Source organism: Ursus americanus, chromosome 8, assembly GCF_024610735.1.
Source record: "Ursus americanus isolate L20-20 chromosome 8, mUrsAme1.1.p, whole genome shotgun sequence".
Lineage (NCBI taxonomy): Eukaryota > Metazoa > Chordata > Mammalia > Carnivora > Ursidae > Ursus > Ursus americanus.
This window is the reverse complement of record NC_142134.1, coordinates 8,323,379-8,343,354: the sequence shown is the minus strand read 5'-3', so window position 1 is coordinate 8,343,354 and position 19,976 is coordinate 8,323,379. Positions and strand designations below refer to the sequence as shown.

Here is a 19,976-nt window from a genome sequence, read left to right as displayed (position 1 = left end):
GCAAGCTGTCTGGTCAAGAGGCAAAAAAAAAAAAAAAAAGTAAAGAAAAAAGAAAAGGAGATGTAAGAAATCAGTCAACCAATCTGTGTACTCTTTTAAAGTGGAAGTTTAAAAGTATGAGAGAAACCTATGGAAAAAAAATGATTTGTGCACCTTGCCACCTCTGGTTGGTTATATGAATGAAGTCAACAGAATAATGGATAAAACAGACCCCAATCCACGTCTTCATGGAGCTTATGTTCAAGCTGAGCTACATGAGCTGAATGGCACTGATTCGACGCCACACAGGGTGGCCCGCAGAGATCACAGGTGTGAAGTACAATGTTAACTGACCTTGTCTCGCTGCCTTGATGTTCACGGGCTGAAAGCCTCCATTGAGTGCCGAGGAGTCAATAATATCAGACTCAAAGTCGCGATGATTCTTGCGATACACAAACAGGGCCACCACTACGGAAATGGCCAGGCAGACTATCACGGCTATCACAATGCCAACATAGAGAGCGATATCATCTGAGTCAGGAGCAGCTGCGGAGGACAAGGAAACATTGGACCAACTGCTTAGAGAAATTTCCCACAGTACACATCCATATTGCTGTAATTTTTTCAGACATTTATTGCCTTTTTTTATAGGTTAATTTCAAATCTATTTCAAAAGCTGTATAAAACGACTGTGGCCTTTCAGTGGAAAATTATCTCTGATTTCTTTTCCTTTCTCACTCCGCATCTATCCGCCCACTAATCTATCTTGAATTGGGCAGCATAACAGACCATTTATTAGAAGGCATAAAAAGAAACTGGAACTGAAACCATCCCAACCCACAGGGAAAAAAACAAAGTTCATTACTGATTGCAGGTGAAAAAGTTTGGAAGGCTGCTTTGAATTCATTGATAGTTCTCCAAAAACATAAACATAAATACTCTGTTGGAAATATCTGGCGTGTTCCGAATCTGTATAGTTATTGAACTAGAATATTTTCCTAAGTATCATTACAAGTCATAAAATTACTTTCCATAACACTCTCCTCTCTTTCCCCTAAATCAAGGAAGCGGTGGCTAGGAATGGTATATGTAACTAAGCAAAACAAATATTAGAAGGAAAGATGTTGGGTTTGAAAGGTGTGCTTTCGGAAGACCCAGATCTGGGAGGCAGAGGTCAATGCCGATAACTCCAGGCTTTTGATATGGATTCGGTATCACCTCTGAGAACCATGAGCTTCTCATGGTCACTGGTCAGAGATTTTACATTTGAGCTACTCGTTACTGAATCAAATATGTCTGGATGGTGCACTGAGTAAGATAAAGGCCTGGTTCAGTGATCAGAAAGGTCAGACTACCCCAGAAGGCAATTAAGCATTTGACAACACAGTGTGCAGTCAGTTGGGGGTCTGTTTCTGGGTAAAGCCAGAGGAAAATTCCTATAAATGTTGCATATTGCCTTGGTGGCACAGAACATGCTTCGATCCAACCGCAGAAGGTGATAGAAGCTGAGAATTGAAACACAACGAACAAAATGAAACCTTTCCAGAACTCCACAGGCACCTTTACGTCTCTGTTTTTAGTTCTGTGTGACCCACAAACATTGTCAGCAAAGTTAACCAAAGCTTTTCAACTCACTGTAAAAGAGGTGATTAAACTGGTATTTCAGGGGGTCAAGAACAGCCTTTTTATGCTCCATTTTATAAACACATGCATTCTGGGGGGAGGGAATTTTCAGATATGTAAGTCCCAGGGTCTCCTAAGACTTGAGGAGCCACGATTCTGTCCTAAGCCTCACAGCCACATAGTTGATATGGGGAAATGACTCATCATGGAGATTGCCAATGGCTCACCCAAACTCGGGGTCACGGTTTCTTTGAGACATGGACAGTGTAGAGGAATTTCCTGTTGGAATCTGCTCCATCTCTTTCAGCATTTTGTGTTTAAATGTACTGCATGTGAGAGAATTTTTTTTTTTGACTATTATCTTTCCCAAAGTTTCCAGAATATCAGCTTTCCCATCAATCAAGTCGATATTGACAGATCTTTTTGGAATACCAGTGACTGCCCGAACCCTCCCGGTTGCGTGAGCACTGCTAACCGCACCGTGCTGCTGGGCAGAACTCAAGCCCCTGCTGCAGCATTTTGAACTCCAGCCCGAATATTCTATCTAAACCCTTAAGGTTTTACTTTACCAGGCTGTAATTACCTGTCCAACCTGCATGTTTCCTAACTCAACACATCTGCCTTTTCTCAACCCTTTTCTTTTTAGCATCTGAACCCGGCCCTTTATTAGATCAGCATATTTCACGATATGGTTTGTCGGCTATTGGGACTGACGCTCTGAATGGCTGATGGATAGATTTGAAAGCTGGCAGCAGCTTAAAATGACCCTCCTTTCTTCTCCTCAGCAGTGAAAATCTAATTTGTTTTTCATGTTAGAATATATTAGGCGCCTATTTCCTGTGTGCACATCTGTGATCCAAAGAAAGGTAAACTTGAACTGGGGGCAATCACGTTAAATGATTATTCAGCAACATAAAAACCAAACATCAAACTTACAAGAAAATCCATATTCATTCTGGGTTCTCTGTTCAGTTGAAATAGGATAAAGGAAACCTTGAAAAGAACAAAAAATGAAAAAAAATGGGAACAAAATCAAATTAATGAGGGAAACAAAATACGAAGCATGAAAAATGGTTTAATTAAAAGAAAAGGAAAAGAAACCTGTGGTCCTTTAAAATTCTGGTTCAGTACAGAATTATGATTTCGCATCTCCTGTCTGCTTTGGAGCCTCACCAAGAATTAATAAGTAGGCAGATTGAATTTCAGAGCAAAACTGGTCTCGAGTCACTAACTTTGGAGTGCTTAAAGTCTTTCTTTTATTGAGCATAAACTCTAATGGATCTAATTTATTTCAGACATCAAGGGTCATTAGCATAAGGAAAATCTTTTTTCCTTATCCCTGCCATATGCTTTAATTCCCAGGACGTATTCAGCAAGGCTCTAAGCAGTTTTTTTCTTTTTTATTTAATCATAACAGCTTGCTCTTGGTCTAATAGAACTAAAGAAGACCTGTCATCATTGGTCAAAGGTTAAATACCCATTTACTGCGCTGAGCAGAGACCACCCTTCCTCCCTCCATCTCAGATCCACTTTTTGGATTTTTGGTTGTTTCTTGTTCCTCCATTTAAAAGGAATCCAATAGGTTTTGCCCCGGGACTGAGCAGTTTGTCAATGCAATGGAAACTGGATGCTTTTTATTTGAAATCATTCAAAATCAATAGGGCCTAGAGGTTATAAGGTTATTTATTTTAGAGCTTCAGAGGAATAGTGTAAATTGAGAAAAATAAAAACCTCATCTCAACAATAAATGGAGAGCTAACACTAGCACTTTTATTTTTCTTTCTTTTTAATATACGGCAAGGTAGGAAGGATGATGATGATAATGATGATAATGATAAAAATAATCTCAAGAAGAAGACTGGGAGAAAACATTGAAAAATGTGGAATACACATTTTTTGAAATGAAAAATCTATAGAAAATTTAAAAGTGTAACTTATAACTGGCATCCCCAGTTTCCTAACACTTAATATTCTGCAACATATGAATTGATCAAATGATACAGTACCGTTTGGATTAATCAAATTAAAATGAATAAGAAGCATATGAATTAAACTTTCCTGGTAATACTCAGGGGCAAAAAATATAGAGAATCTGCAAGAATCACAATTAATTGGTTCAAAATTAAAGGTCTGTAATGCTCTAACCATCAAGGTAACTCTAAATCGTGCCTCAGGTAGACCCTCTGTAGTTTGCCCAACACTCAGCTCTTACAAGCTATTTACCTATTTTGGGGAACTAATTCCGCGGAAACATGCAGGGCTACCTTAATGAAAGAGAGGTTTGCTGTAGCACAGACAAGTTTGCTCGGAATTAATTTTTAATGCTTTATTTTAGAGCAATGATTGCAACCTCCTACTCGGTTTTATAAATATTATATTCCTCATTCCAGTTGTCTGAGTCCATGTATTAGGTTTGATTTTCATTTTTAAACACTTCTGTCTGGTAATAACCTTTCTCCATTTGTATTCCGTGAACTCAATAAAAGGACATCTGGGACATATACAGGCACTGGAAGAAAGGTGATTTATTTTCAAACCCAAAGACTTAAGACCATACAAGTTCACTGCCAGTAGAGGAGACAAGGTAACTGGTGCTGCCATTCTGGTAGGGAAGGTGTTAGGTAAAGGGACGTCAAAAGATGCATTTCTTGCATTTCTTGCAGGTTAGAAGGCCTGGAAACTGGAAACCAGTTTAAAATACATCTGGGGATGGTCTGATGTTCACCTTGAATATTTTTTTTCTTTTCTTTTTTTTTTTTTTTTTTTAAGATTTTATTTATTTATTTGACAGAGAGAGACAGCCAGCGAGAGAAGGAACACAAGCAGGGGAGTGGGAGAGGAAGAAGCAGGCTCCCAGCGGAGGAGCCTGACATGGGGCTCGATCCCAGAACACGGGGATCACGCCCTGAGCCAAAGGAAGACGCTTAACGACTGCGCCACCCAGGCGCCCCCCACCTCGAATATTTTGATAAGAATCAGCGTGGGCCTGCTGGAGTAAGCAGGAGACTTGTCTCTTACAGAGGGAAAAGGCTACCTCCAGAAAGATACAACATGGCCGACATTTCTCCCCGTGAAGCAGTTCTGGGCATGCCTTGGCTTTTGTCTCCATTTCCCAACAGAATCCCTGTTCTTGACAGGCAGACCAAGGAATCATAAAAAGGAACGTTATAATTTCGATTTTAATCTCAACTTCCCCATATTTATGTGGATCTGCACAACTCAATAAATATTTTGGTGACTTATCGTATTCATCTGAAACTTCTATTTCATTCTAGGCACAGAACTGGAATTCATTCACTCATTCACTCATTTGTCTAACAAATACTCTTGAACCCTATTATATACTGGGTTCTCTTCTAGGCATGGGGTCCAATGACAAACAAGATGGGAAAAGTCCCTGTTTTTGCTTTAGTTTAACAGAATATAAACAAGTAAAAATAATAAATAAGATCAATTCAAATGTGGAAAAAAATTCTTTTGAAAAATAGAACAAAAGAATGCAATGTGACTGGAGATAAAGGGACGAACATTTAGGAAATCAGGGAGCAATTTTCTTTTGAAATGGGATTTGAGGGGCGCCTGGGTGGCTCAGTTGGTGAAGTGTCTGACTCTTGATTTCATCTCAGGTCGTGATCTCGGGGTTGGGAGAAGGAGCCCTGTGGGGCTCAGAGCTCAGCAAGGACTCTGCCCTTCCCCCTGCTCACGCGTGCGCACGCTCTCTCTCTTTCACTGTCTTAAATAAATAAATAAATCTTAAAAAAGAAATGGGATTTGAGCTGAAACTTGAACAACGAGAAAGAATCAGCCAAGCTGAGATCAGGAGGGAACGATGGTCCAGAGAGGGACAGTAAAGGAGAAGTCCTGATATAAAAATGGAGTGTGGGAGGGACGTGAGTGAGAGGAAGAGGGAGGAGGCAGGCTCAGAGGGGTGAGGAGAAGCCGCATGTAGGCCTGGTGGGCCACGATGAAGCATTTTGATTTTACCCTAGAGTAAATAAAAATGCTGTGATGGAATGTAATTTTGAAAAGAGTGCTTTGGTTTTTCTCTAGATAATGAAGAGCAAAGGGAGCAAAGTGACAGGGTTTTATGGACGGTTTCTGTGGCACATGGCTTGGGAGATGTCTATCAATTGGTCTATCCATACAGATGGGGGAGCGTTTGCATTTGAGCCTGTTCTAAAATAAAACAGAAATTTAGAAAAACGACAGCCTCACCATTAGTTATTCCTTGTAGCCCTTGAGGGCCAATCTAGCCAAACTGCTATTTTCCTACATGGGGAAATTCAGAACGGACCCGAGTATTAAGCATACTCACTAATGGTTCAACACCCCAATTTACTCTATTATGGAAACACTGATAAAGGGTTTTGGAAGGCAACTCTATAAAACTTTTTCCATCTTTTTCAAAACACTTCTGCAACTACAGAGCGAAAACATCACTTAGGAGGCTGGGAATCAGAAAAGAAGGGGATTACTGTTCCATCCCCTAAACGAGGGGAACAGAGAATCACTTTTCAGAGTTTGTTTTTACGCTTCTCCATCTGATCCGTCTCTCACGGAACAACAGGGGACATTTTCCTCAGCTAATGAGGTGACCCTGCTGGGAGCAGTCCTCGCAATAATGAAAAATAACATCTCTGGTGGAACCCAGTGCAAAGTAATTGTTTTTCGTGTCCCAATCAACAGCCTGGCTCCTAAGTTAGGGATTTCAGTTAACTTTCTTACTACTTGAAAGTAAGCCATCAAAAAAGGCACCAGTGCTCTTGGCCAAGGCAGTGAAAGTGAGCTTTTCATTCTTCAGTTTGAATCCCAGCTCTGCTCCTCCCTTCACTGTGATAGCCTGGTCAAATTGCTTTCCTTCTCTATGTCTCAGTGTTCTAATCCGCGTAAGGGAACACGGGTCCTCACTCCCATAGAATTGTGGAGAGGATAAATGAGATTTGTAGAGGGCTGGTACATGGCAAGCAATCGATAAATGACAACTCTATCAATATCATTATAATGCACATCGTAAGTACACTAAGACTCTAGGTGAAGGGATTTTATTTGTAGAGTCAACTCAGACCATTATTTAATGAATGACCGTAGGAAATTCGTGTGAATTTCAGGTTCCTTAGTTATGACAGAGACAAAGAGCTCAGTTTTTCTGAGAAACCAGGAGCATGCACTCTTTTAAATACTGTATACTCTTTCACGCTCTCCTTTGAAAGTGGTTTACGGCCTTTGTGCTTCTGGCAATGACACAATGGCATGCTTCAGAAGCATGTTTTCAGGGCCAGAGTGCAACTGGGTGCTAAAACAGTTTCTCAACCAGAGGTAGTGCCGCTTCTAAAGGGGGTGTTTGGAATTGGGGCAGGGGAGGTGTGTTTTGGTTGTCATAATGATTAGGGAGTTGTTTGTGGTACTTAGTGAGTGAGGGCCAAAGATACGGCACGTCCTGCAATGGGAGGAACGATCTAATGGAAGGACCGTCTGGAACAAAATGCATCTCCATTGGTAACGACTTCCAAAACCATTGCTCTTGGACTGCTAGAAGGAGCAAAGGCACGGGGCTCCGGGAAAGATGTAAGGCTTGTCCCACTGGTGGCGGGAGCCTCGAGAAGTGCATGTAGGGGAAGTTAGCCCCAGAGCGGGGCTTCTGCTATGGGACATGCTCAAGCTCCATGACTTCCTTTAGAGATTTTTAAAGTAAATGTAAAGTAATTTAAAGAATGTTTATTTTTCAATGAAGAAATTTTCCTGATCTGGGAGAAAAGGGACTGGAGGAAGTCCAATTGTGGAAAGCCACTTTAAGTGAAGATCTAAATAGTTAGAAAACTGAAGTAAGAGGAGGATGTCTTAAAGAGTTAGTGAAATGCTCCTTATGCTAGAAAACACCTCACAATTACTCAAAACAGCATTTATCTAGTCCAGTCTTTTTCAGGTGAGGAAACTGAGTCCCAAAGGTGAGAAGTGATATTTTAAAGTAACCAAAAGTATTGCGATTAAAATTTGGTTTCCATCCTCCCACCAATTAAGATTGCATTGTCCAACTCTGGGTGGCCCCATTCAGAACTGTGTGGACTGTAGATGGGGACTGTTAATCTGACAGTGTTCCAGCTGACAGTGGTAAAGTGACTGGGGGAAGGAGTGCCTTTTTCTAATTTCACAAGGTCATCCTCTAGACTGGAGGTGGGGTTGCCCATATTTTTCAGCTGACATTCCACTATTATAAAAGAGCAGAGCCCGTGCCCACGTATCTTAAAAAGGAAAGCAAACTTTCCTTGGTTTTATACTGTAGTAAGTAACATCGAGTTATCTTTGAGTACATGGCTCATAATTGTGCAATAATATGCCTGAACACAGTCTATTTGGCGGGTTTATATTTGGGAACTTTCAGAAACAAAGCCAGAGACTATACATAAATCTACATTTCTCCAATACACAGCAACGGCTTTGATTTTTCTAGTCTTTAAAAAAAAATTTTCTTTTCATGTGATACAGATAATAGACAATAGCCGAATTGATCATGAACTTATGGTTAGCTTTTTAAGAAAGAGAATACAGACGACTTTTATGCCATAAGTAATAGTTTAATAGAAAAAATTATCAAGCAAATATGCTGATGTGAGAAATGCCAGGACCTCTGAGCATCACCAGACAGGTTTAAATTCCTCAAAATCAAGTCTATGCCCTTCCTAACACACAAACTCCCTGGAGTTAAAATAGATCATTGATTAGAATTTCCTATTCTAACCCTTTTCTGTCCATCTGCAGACTAAAGAGCCAGAGCATAGAGTTGTGAAGGGACTTGCCTAACATCACAAAGCTGGTGAACCGGCAATGCAAGGGTCAGATCCCAGTTCTCCATCTACAGCCTCAACGGTATATGTAAGTACTGTGCGGGCATTAATTAGGACATTTAAATGAGGAGAGACAAGGCTATAATAGAAAAGGGCTTGATATGTTCATGGCTTAATTTGCAATTCAGTTATTGAATGAGGTAATGCTAATTATTTCAACTATAAAATACCTCTTCATTGGAAATGTTATCATTGATATTCATGAGAAAGCTAAGAGATTTTCATGCTTAAATGAAACAACTTCCAAACAGCATCTTTTGTTTCAAGTGTGGGGCAAGCAAAGAGGGACACTGAACTTGCGAGTTTCTACTCTGAAGTGACTGGAGAGCCATGCTGGAGTGATGTATAAATGTATGACAATCACATTGTATTTGGCAGAAAATGTTACAGTAAATAAATATTTAAAAGAGAAACATCATTCCATTCAGAAAAGATGCCAACAGGAAAAAAGAAATAAACACCAATAATTGCAGGGACACTGCACATCGGAAGAAAATCATATTTTAGAGCAATAAAAGCTGACAACCACTTGCTTCCAGCATCCAAGAGCCTGCATGAAAAAAGGCTTACTACACCACGAGCCAGATTTGGGTTCTTACGTTGGCTCCCATACTAACTTGTGGGCTGTTTCAATTCTATGCCTCAGTTTCTTTCTTTGCAAAATAGGATTCTCATTAGAGAATTAGCAAAAGTTCTACTTATAAGGTTATTTTGTATGTGTTTTGAGTTTAATTATATGGAAACAAGTCATTTTGCTTTAGGCTGGCCAAGAGATCACAGTAGATTGGAATCAGAAGCAACTCATGCCAGGGTTTAAAGTCAGTACATTAGGTGGAAAGTGAATAAAATTAAAAATTAATTCTGAAATTCCTTTAAGTTAAAATATACATTATACAGTAATTTTTTAAATTTAATGAATCAATAATTTTTATGCCTTCCAAAGTTTGAGAAGCCCTGAGACAGATTTAAGCAACACCTATAAGGAAAGTTTAGATGTATATATCCAGGAATTAAAATCTTTCTTCAGATTTGCTATCGAATCTCTAGTCAAAAGGGAGGTCGGTGGAGTTTTATAAGGTGTTCCTGCTTGTCCCCAAATTTTACTCAATATATTTTAACACAGAGCTGTGTCTATGACCTTAATACATGTAAACAGATTTTATGATACCGTGAGGATTAAATAAAATAGAGGATTAATTTGTATCTTATATGGGGGCTAGTGTGTAAGTTATAAATATGATATAACTCAATTATAATTTATAAGAGCATTAAGCGTGTTCTATAAAAGTGCATGTTTTTAAATCATCAAGTATCTGGTTAGTTTTAGGGTATTAATTTAGCATGTGAAGTTTACCAAACCACTTCATAAGATCTGTCCTTATTTTTATGATCCTAGCATTAGAAAAATCTCTATTCCCCATGGATTTTCCCCTCTCCGTGACCTGACTGCTTGATCTTTCTTGCCGCTGACTTTACATACAGCCAAAATATGTGATTTTTCTCACATTTCTTCCGATGCAAATGCTCTTATTAAAAATCTCAAGGGCCATTCAAAATAAACATGTCCAGATTTTGTTTTTTTCCTTTTAGGTTGGTTCTTATCTAGCAAGCCCATCAGGACTGCACTAATGATGTCAAAGGTCAGGTCTGTCAAAGACGCTCACGGTCATTTATTATAATTTACCACTCTTTTGAGGGTTTATTTATTGACAGGGGCTTAAGGAACTCCAAGTAAATGAATACATAAATCCTAGGACATGACAACAAAAATTGAAAAGAACATTTGCTTGTCACTGATGTCAGTTATCTAAATCGCCACGGTAACCCCCCTCCCCCAGCCTCACAGGACAGCGGGCCACGCCTCACAAAATAACAGCCACGCCCTTCTGAAAATGAGCAGCAGGGAATCAACATCCCAGGGCGTAAAAGCCTTCTCTCGTGACTCACAGTGGATGAAGAAGAAACGTCTGAAATTTCACCCAACAGTTGAGTCAAATCAAACCTGCGGATCAGCTGCCTAAGTGTTTCTAAAGCAACAGACACCCTCCTAAAGAGTAATACAGTGTCAAATTCACAGGCGATGCTGCTGTCATTCATGGTGGTGAAGACGCCTGACAGAAAAGGTAAAATGAGGACGAGTGCTGAAGGAGAGGCTGATGTGTAGGGTACCATCACCCTAGCAGCTGAGTTTCAGGCAAAAGGAAGTCTATAGCAAAAGCCGTGGCCCGGCACGGACGTGACCTTGGAGGCGTCTAGGCTTTGCTGCGGTTGTGAAAGCTGGCACCCTTCTTGATTCCCTCGGTGTTTCCTTTCCATCCTAGCAGCTGAAGGCCTTGCCCTTGGCCTCTCACACTGACTGGCTTGGGGCCCCAGAGGTGTTCAGCAGGTTTCTGTGGGCTAAACGTTCTAACCACATCCCTGCTCTCAAAAACAGGAAAATGTTTTACCAGAAGGGAAAGACGCTAAAGCAAACGGCACTTACTACACCGGAGGCGGGAGGCGGCAGAGCGCTGCGCTGGGCAGCCAGTCCTCGTCCAGACTATTTACCTGCCAGCTGGGACAGCACGCATACCAAGGATGATGCAAACACACCTATGACATCAGCTTCTTCCGAACTGTAGATAGAAGCACTCACTGTCTGACACTCACAATTACGCTTTCCTATCAAATTGCTGTGTTGACAAGAATCTCACTGGAAACTGACTAGCACCTCCTCAAATGCCTACAGGGCGGTTATAAACACATCATTCTCAAGTCAAGAAGAGACTATTTGTAAGGTAAATTATTTCCCCACATTAAAGGCACCTAGGATTCCAGGGGTCCTGGTATGCAGTGTGTCCACACCACAATTTGCACAGAGTTCTGCCACTTCCTCTGTATGTGAGAATTCATGGAAGCGCTATGTGACATGCAAATTTTTTAATGAGTAGAAAGTGCTAAATTTGCAGACCGCATAACATTCTAATTTCCCAAAGTCAGGAAGTTCACTGATGCAGACGCAATTCCAGGCAGTTCTTATTTGTAAATTGTTATTTTTAATTTGTCTACTGTGGCATAAACTCTTCTTGGCAAGAACTAATTCTAAATTCCGATCTGAACCGTGACATATCCCTATGTGGGACTCTAATCTGCGAATGGGATTAAAAACTCAAGTCTGGAGGAATAGCTGCAGTCTCATGTCGTAATCTGAGTATATTCATAAATACATATGAAGCACCACTTCCGGATCAAGCTGCGTATACAGTTTTGGATTGCTGTTTGCTAAAGGAAGAGGCAAGCATGGATTAAACCATATATGCCAACCATGACAAAGTGAATCTTACCAGAAATTCATTACAGAGATGACAAAAGTTGAAAGGTATTAGGTCTCGGTAATATCATTGTATTTCAACATAAAAGGTAAACACGGTTATCGGCTTAGCATTTTTGGAGATTTTCAAGTGCTTTTTTCTTCTGTATCTCTATTCTCTCTGCGTCCACTGTTCCCTCAATCTCTCTCCTTCCCCCCCCCCCCCCTTTCTCTCTCTCTCTCTTTCTCTGTGCCTGGAATCATTTTCTGGAAATCCAGTTTCAAAACTGTATTGCAGAACCAGGGGCTGCTTTTATATAATTTTAGAAATGATATAAAGAAACCTAAATGGGCAAACAGCATAACAGACCTTCTGAATAAGATAACACTATTGTGTAGTATTATTAATACTAATTAAGGGAAATCTGTTAAGTTTCTCATATCAGGCATGTGTATTTATTTTCAATAGTCAAAAATGTGCCAAGTTATCTACCCTTTCTTGCTGGATGCAATCTATACCATTTAGCATACTTAAGGTGTCCAGTTTTTTTATTTTTTATTTTTATTTATTTATTTTTTAAATGAGCAATGCACTTATAAACCAAAAAGGTCCAACTTCTTTCTGGGACAATAATCAACTCTGATGTCTTCTTTAATAATACATTCCAGTGAAATAACACAAATTTTTGAGTTCTTAATTTGAATGTAGGGTCTCCAGTGTAGGAACTACGTTTTCAGGCCAATGAGCGTATATCCAGTGTAACATACATGATAAATGTTACACATCAGTATCAACTAATGTGTGTGGATGGCCTAAAAAATTTAGTGGAGCTTCTGAAATTGCTTAAAGACCATGACCTTGTTTCACAAATGAAATTACACAGCATCTCATAATGAATCCAATTCATCAAACAGTTTAAGAATAAGTGTGCTTGCAAGGACAGAGTGATATGTACATAATAGGCAACTAGGAAATAATGCAGAACTCTAACTCACTTCCAAATCCCCATGCCTCTGAAATCCTTTTATATATATACCCTGGATTTACTAGCTGTAAGTAACTCTTGCCACCCAGGGTTTTTATACAACGAGGGTTTATGCAAGTCTTTTATGCAAATACATTTTGGTAATCAAATTTTAATCGAATCTAATTTGAATCAATGGGACCAATTTTCTAGGACGAGTCAGTGGATATTGTTATATCTCAAATCCCAAGATTCCTGCTTCCAGGATCACACAGTTGTTCTAGCCAATCCTCATCTCTTTTTCAGAAAGTCATTTACAATTACAAACATAATGAAAAGCCAAGTATAAAAAACATGGTGAATAAAAAGCATATTGAAAAAGAAAGAAATCTCACTGGCCAAAAATAAATGCACACGTTTCATTCATCTTTTTCCTAAGCTTACCTTTACATAGTTATGACTAAATGCATATGTAAGTCCATATTCTGCTTTTCCATGTTAAACCATCATAAACATTTTAGTGGCTGTATCATATTCCACCTTATGTAAGTGCCACATTATTACTTAACCACGGCTCTAATACTGGATTTTCAGGTTTTGCTTTTTTTTTTTTTAACAGCAAATTACAAAGAATGTAAAGCATATTTGGCATATATCTTCTTAGGTATTTAGATTAATTTCTTAAAATTTATTCATTAAAGTAGGATTACTGGACCAAAGGGTATAAACAATTTTAAAGCCCTTAACTCATACTGTCAAATTGCTTCCCCAAATAATTGTAAAAATTTGTATTCCCATTAGTGAAATACTAGAGACTTCACTTCGTACATTTGCTAACATTCAGGATTATTATACCTTTAAAATATCCAATAATCTTGTAAGAAACCCTTGAAGACTTTTGATGACAAATTTCATTTGGCGTTGGGGAACCACATATTTCCTAAAGTGTTTTAAACACAAAACTGGGAGTGTGGTAAACAATTTAGAAAATTTTTGATTAATTACTCAGTAGAAAATTAAATATTCTAAAAACTATAGAGTCTAAGAAAAATAAACACCTAAATTAAAACTACGAGCAAAACCAATCTCTGATATGTTACTTGGGCGTAATGGGAGATTAAACTCAATTACTAATGGCCTAATTAGATAGTCAAAGCTATTTTATTTTATTTTATTTTATTATTATTTTTTTAAAGATTTTATTTATTTATTTGACAGAGATAGAGACAGCCAGCGAGAGAGGGAACACAAGCAGGGGGAGTGGGAGAGGAAGAAGCAGGCTCATAGCAGAGGAGCCTGATGTGGGGCTCCATCTCATAACGCTGGGATCACGCCCTGAGCCGAAGGCAGACGCCTAACCGCTGTGCCACCCAGGCGCCCCAGTCAAAGCTATTTTAAAATAAGGTTTGCGCTATACTGTAAGTTCCACTTCCTAACTTTCAATCTTTCTCTATAATTATGGATTTAAGTATGTCTCTCCTAAACAGTATAAAGCGGGATTTTCTACTACAATTTTGAACCTCCTTTAACAGGTAAATTTAACTCATTTACATTGTTACCCCTGACATATGATGATCCTTGGTCTATACCATCTTAATTACTGTTTTCACGTACCATGGTTTTCTGTTGTTGTTGTTCCTTTCCTGCCCTTAAAAATCTTAGTTTGAATTTACACATCCACCTTTTATGTGTGTAGTCAATCTTAATATTTTAATTGGTAAATGTGAATCAACAGAATTGAATGCAAATAGTGTTACTTATTTTTTTTGAACACTATATGGAAGTTAGAAAATTTTAACTCGCATCACACTTCCCCATATGCCCTGTTAAGGTTGTCAATAATTTAGTTCCATCTTATTTTCATTTTATTTTCTGCCTCTTCATTGGTCTCTCTCTCTTTTTTAAAGAATCAATTTTTATTTTATATTTTTAGTAGTTTACTCAGTGAGAGTTTGTGAATTGTAAGCCCTCTCTATTTTGATTATCTGAAAATCTTTTAAATTTCGCTCTCTTGAGCAAATCTGGATATTCTCATTCTCTTCTACATGTGTTTTAACCTCTCTTTTATATAATCACTTACTTTATCTTTCTTCCCTGTGTTCTGAGAGGTTTCATGGGATCTACATTCCAGTTGACTAATTTTCCCTTCCTCTGTATCCAAAGTTGTCTCTGATTTGATTTTTAATCTCCTGCTGAGTTTTAACTTTCAGTCGTTTACCTTTCTAGGCATTCATTTGATTTTTCCCCAAATGTGTCTGTCCTTTTTACAATGTTCTATTCTTGCATTTGTGCTTATATGCCAGTTTTTCTTTTTACTTTTATTATGCTATAGTCTCACTCAGACTGCTCCGAGTCCGTGTTATGAGAGTGCTAAGTAACTCACTGTTTTGTGCACTCTCTCTTGCAGCGGACTGTTCCCTTGGGTGATGTGAAACTTCATATTGTAATCTCATTTCCAGGAGTGGGCTATTTTTGTCTGAGACCAATGCACTCAGGTTGTGGAAAGAACTCAACAGAACGGCTTGTTGCTTGCTTCTCCTGGTACCCTAGAAGTTTCACCAATTATGTTAATTACATATCCTTTGTTTTTTATTTCCTTAGTACTAGATCTGAGACTCCACGGCAGATCTCAGTGTAGGATTGTGGTTTTACTATAGGTTTTATTTAAGTGAAGATTTCATTTTTTATTTTCTCTGTCATGAATTTTCTTGTGGCTTCCCTGGGCTGGTGGGTAAAAATCTTCTAGTTGTTTTTCATGGTGGGAGCAGCCACTTATGAGAGCCAGCTTTATTCAGAGGGCTCTAGATTTCAACTCTTGGCCTCAGGCTTGTGCAAATTCTGGGTCTCTGCCTCTGTGCCAAAACAAAAACTCTAACTCCCAATCCCTAGGATCTACCTCTATGGCCAATGCCCCTCTGAATTATTCTGGTATCCATTCATGCAATTACCTCGGTAGTTTGAGTTCCTACTTTATTTTGAGGATTTCACATTGTATTGCTCTTAAGTATCAATTTGGCTTTTAAAATATACTACACTACATTATCTAGGTTTCTGAATTCTACTGACCTCTATTATAAACTCTGAATTTCTCCTACCTAGCAGTATATCTACATTTATCTCAAAATCATCTGCATACAATTTCAACTAGGATTACAGTTTCAGAGGTATTGTAAACTTGGTTCAAAGGTAACTAGCTTTATTTTGAGTAAACATTGCAATGTTGATGAAAGACTATTAATGCCTCAAAGACACTCATTCTCAAAAGTATATAAATGCTAAATGATAACCCCTAATTGTCAATTGCAACTTCCAGGCTGTCTTTTCTACCTCCATTCTATTTCTTAATATTGACCTTGTCCTTCTTGCAAGCTGGGTACTTTCACTATTAGAAAGCCTTTGTTTTCCAAAATAAGGACCAAGAGCAGTATTATTTCTTTGCAAGACTTTGGTGCAATGCTGTGCCAGAAACACCCAGTTTACTGGTAAGTAGAAACTATAACTTTCACTGTAAAATACTATCATTACACTGTGCAGCACTATCTCTGTGGTTTTTATCACTGAGGAAATCGATAGCACAGACTACAATTTTCTGTCGCACTAGAGTAGATAGAGGAGGCCAGATGAAAGAGTTTGACTTAGTAGGGCTGTTACTACAGCAAATCAGAATTGTAAAAGGAAGTAACTTTTTAACTGACTTATTTTTTTTTTGCCAGTATCTTAATTAATTTATTTATTTTTTATTTTGATGTAAAGCTCGATGACTCATTAGTTGCGTATAACACCCAGTGCACCATGCAATACGTGCCCTCCTTACTACCCATCACCGGCCTATCCCATTCCCCCACCCCCTCCCCTCTGGAGCCCTCAGTTTGTTAACTGACTTATTTTAATCCAAATACTCAAATGTTTCAGTCTAACAAGAGACTTTATAAAAAAATAAACAAACAAAAGACAACAACAAAACCCTGTCTTGTAGCGTTATTCCCCTTCCTGATTTATACAACCACTTCATGCCATCATTACTGACAAATATCCAATCATAAAAAAAAAAATTCTATTAGTGCCATAAGAAACAAGCTAGATGCTACAGGGATGCTATGTCATGTAAGTCTTAATTTGAATATTTCATGTTTGTATTTGACAAATGTCATAATTTAGTAGATGTCATTTTGTGTAACCAATTAAAGGCCCAAAGTTCCATCTTGCAGCGTTGTATTTCCTGTTAAATAGGTTGCTTTGGGAATTTAAAAATATGCACAATAGAACCAGTAGGTGTTAAATCACCCAAAGTTGAAATGCAGTATTGAAAGAGGGAGAAAGGGAGAGAGATGAGGGACAGCGGGGGAGAGAGAGAGGGAGAGAGAGGGAGAGACTTCAAATATTGCTACTTTTTGATCACATGAATCAATCTGTTTTCCACTAAAGGAAGAAATTAAATTATAAAAATCTTAAAGAATAACTTGGTGTGTGCTATGTTTTTTTTTTAATCCTCATCTCAAACTCATGCCTAGAGGAACAAACCCTGTATCTCTGGATTAACGGATAGGAAAGCAGCTGTATTCTTTTCATTCTTGCATCTCCAATACAGACTTGGTGAGGTACACAGCAGCAGTCTGCAAATCATAACCAGAAGCTGTGTTTTACACGCAGCAGCTGCCAGTTCTCAAAGAACGCGACATACTGCGGACAGAAAAATAAGAGGCCTGCTGAATTTTTATTCTGTGTCAGCAACGTAATTACTTATTTGTATTTTAAGTAAGGTTTCTTTTTCAAGGTCCTTGTGTATCTAGACACTGGAAGGTAAACAGAATTTCATCAATGTGGTGAAAGTGAAATATTTTATTTTTAAATGATAAATACAAACACTTCTACACAAATATATGGGGTTGCTTGTGTTCTGCAAGCAATTTGTCATATGTTATAATAAATGTCAACATCGGCGGCTCTTAGTTAAGATCCAAAGAGACCATGTTGTCTGATCCATTCATCTCTGTAGCTGTGATATCAGAATAATTCTTACTACCTTAATTGGTGATCATGGAAGATGCTAAAACTTGTATATCTAAGGGCTCCTCGGTTAAAGGGATAAGAGTGTGCAATCAAAATACCATTTCATTAAGAAGAGCTAAGAAACGAAGTCATGAAAAATGGGGACTATTTAGCCTACTCCCCCATTATATTCCCGAGCCAATCTTCTACACCCATTTTTAAAATTTTTGTTTTATTAACATTATTTCCTTTAAACAAGCATTAACACAAACCTAGCATTTTCAAGGACTTGTGGAGATGCTCCCACTAAGGATCTGTTGTAAATTGGTAAATCTGTCTGCAGGACCATTTCCTGTGCTTTATATGTATTTTACATTCATGGACATTGGTTCGGTGACGGCCATGAATTAGGAATAAATAGCTTACTTTTTTGAAGTCATGTGATTCTACTCGGAAGAGTTTAGGGTACCCTTTTATGCATTCAAATAAAACTAAGGAATGGTTCCCTGGTCTAGAAAGAGTGACAGTTTTCCCATGGATATGACTAAATCACTCCTTGCTCCTGAAAACGCAATACTGTGTATTCCATTTGTTGACTAGACGGTTATTCATTCTGGTTCCTGAGAGATCAGTTCTTTCAATTCTGAGACAGAGCTAGTATACTGGCATATTACTGCATTTTTGTTGTTGTTGTTCAGAATTCTTAATTTCTGATATTTCCAAGAAATCCAAATGGTTAAACCTCGGGCCTCGCACCTGTCTTTTGTTTGCTTAAATTGACTTACTCTGCATGCAAAGCCCATCAGTGCAGTTCTTGGATTGCAAGACGAGGCCATCGCAGTCCTTGCCTCCGTTCTTGGGGGCGGGCGCCGTGCACTCCCTCCTGCGCCAGTGCGTGCACTCGGTCCCACAAGTAGACCACTTGCTCCATGAAGTCCACCTGCCATCCACTGCCACGCACACACACACAAAAACCAGCAGAAGGTCAGAGGGAGAAGCAGCTACTTGAGGGGAGAAAGGAGTAGAGCTCATGTATAAATAACACAAAACAGAAAACTGAAGAAAATGCCCCATCAAGGAGTACTGTGTTCTTGTCCAGGGCTGGGAAGTGAGCATGCGCAACATGCACCATCAGGGTTCTGTGAACTTTTCTTCCTGGGGGTGTGACTGCGTCCTTACTGACCAAGCCAAGGAATCACTTAAAGGGAGACACAGAAACAAAGCTGTCACCAGGAGGCACATAAAAGTAGATCATGATGGTGCCTTTCCTTCTAGTAAAAGGAAAGCTTTTGGATTTTGCATTGAAAATTAGGGGACTTCTTTTTGGATTCAAAATTTCTTCATGCACACTGTCATGTGGGCAGTGCGAGCAAACTTGTGGGGCAATATGGAGAAGAGGTTAGTACAATGCGGAAGAAGTGTGTCTATCCACTCACTGACCCCCCCATCCATCCACCCATCCATCCATCCCTATCTATGTATATCTATCTATCTCTCTATCTATCTATCTATCTATCTATCTATCTATCTATCTATCTATCATCTATCTATCATCTATCACCTATCTACTTATGTATCTATCATCCATCCATCTATCTATCATCTATCTATCTATCATCTATCTACTTATGTATCTATCATCCATCCATGTCTTAAATACTCTTTTCATTTAATTTTTTTATCCAGGCATCTTGATTCTGTTGAGACCTTCTTCAATGCTTTGTTGAAATGACTATATTAGTTTCCATATATTATTTCCATATTATATTTCCATATATAATAATTCTATGCCATTATTTGATGATATAGATATTAGTAATTTTATTTTACAAATATTTACACACATTCCTAATTTTTCGCTGGGATTCAGTCATTTAGAATTGACTAACTTTCTCTCTAATTTTTGTTGCTGGCTTGTTAGTAATCTCAGTGATACTGAGCTGATAAATCGCTATCTTAAACACACACAATTTAAATTCTAAGTTGAAAAAAAATACAGTAAGTCTCACTAAAGTCACACTTAAAATGCATTCTTAAAAAATTCTTACATAAATAGGACAAGAATATTAAAAATCAGTTAAATAAAAAGTTTCCCGAAATACACAATTATGATCATCCAGAATTCAGCATAAACAATGCCAAACATCATTTACTGAACAGCTAATATACATAACATCTTACACTTATATATTCATAGAAATTATATCAATTTTAGTAGTCTACATAGTTTAGGAAATCGATATGATTTCATATTCAAATTATTGTGTATATATATATTACGTATAATGT

General features: G+C 38.4%; 1 protein-coding gene across 4 annotated transcripts in view; it reads right to left on the bottom strand.

Annotated features, from left to right (window-relative positions):
• Positions 1-19,976, bottom strand: part of UNC5C (unc-5 netrin receptor C) — a 341,321-nt gene that overhangs the window by 41,329 nt on the left and 280,016 nt on the right. For 2 of the 4 annotated variants that reach the window (XM_045792156.2, XM_045792158.2), the window contains exons 7-9: positions 18,473-18,637; positions 2,539-2,595; positions 334-525 (exon numbers count right to left, since the gene is read on the bottom strand). In XM_045792156.2, the coding sequence (XP_045648112.1) occupies positions 334-525; positions 2,539-2,595; positions 18,473-18,637 (414 nt within the window). The remainder of the gene's footprint in view (positions 1-333; positions 526-2,538; positions 2,596-18,472; positions 18,638-19,976) is intronic. The other 2 variants (XM_045792166.2, XM_045792163.2) reach the window with 1 other exon arrangement.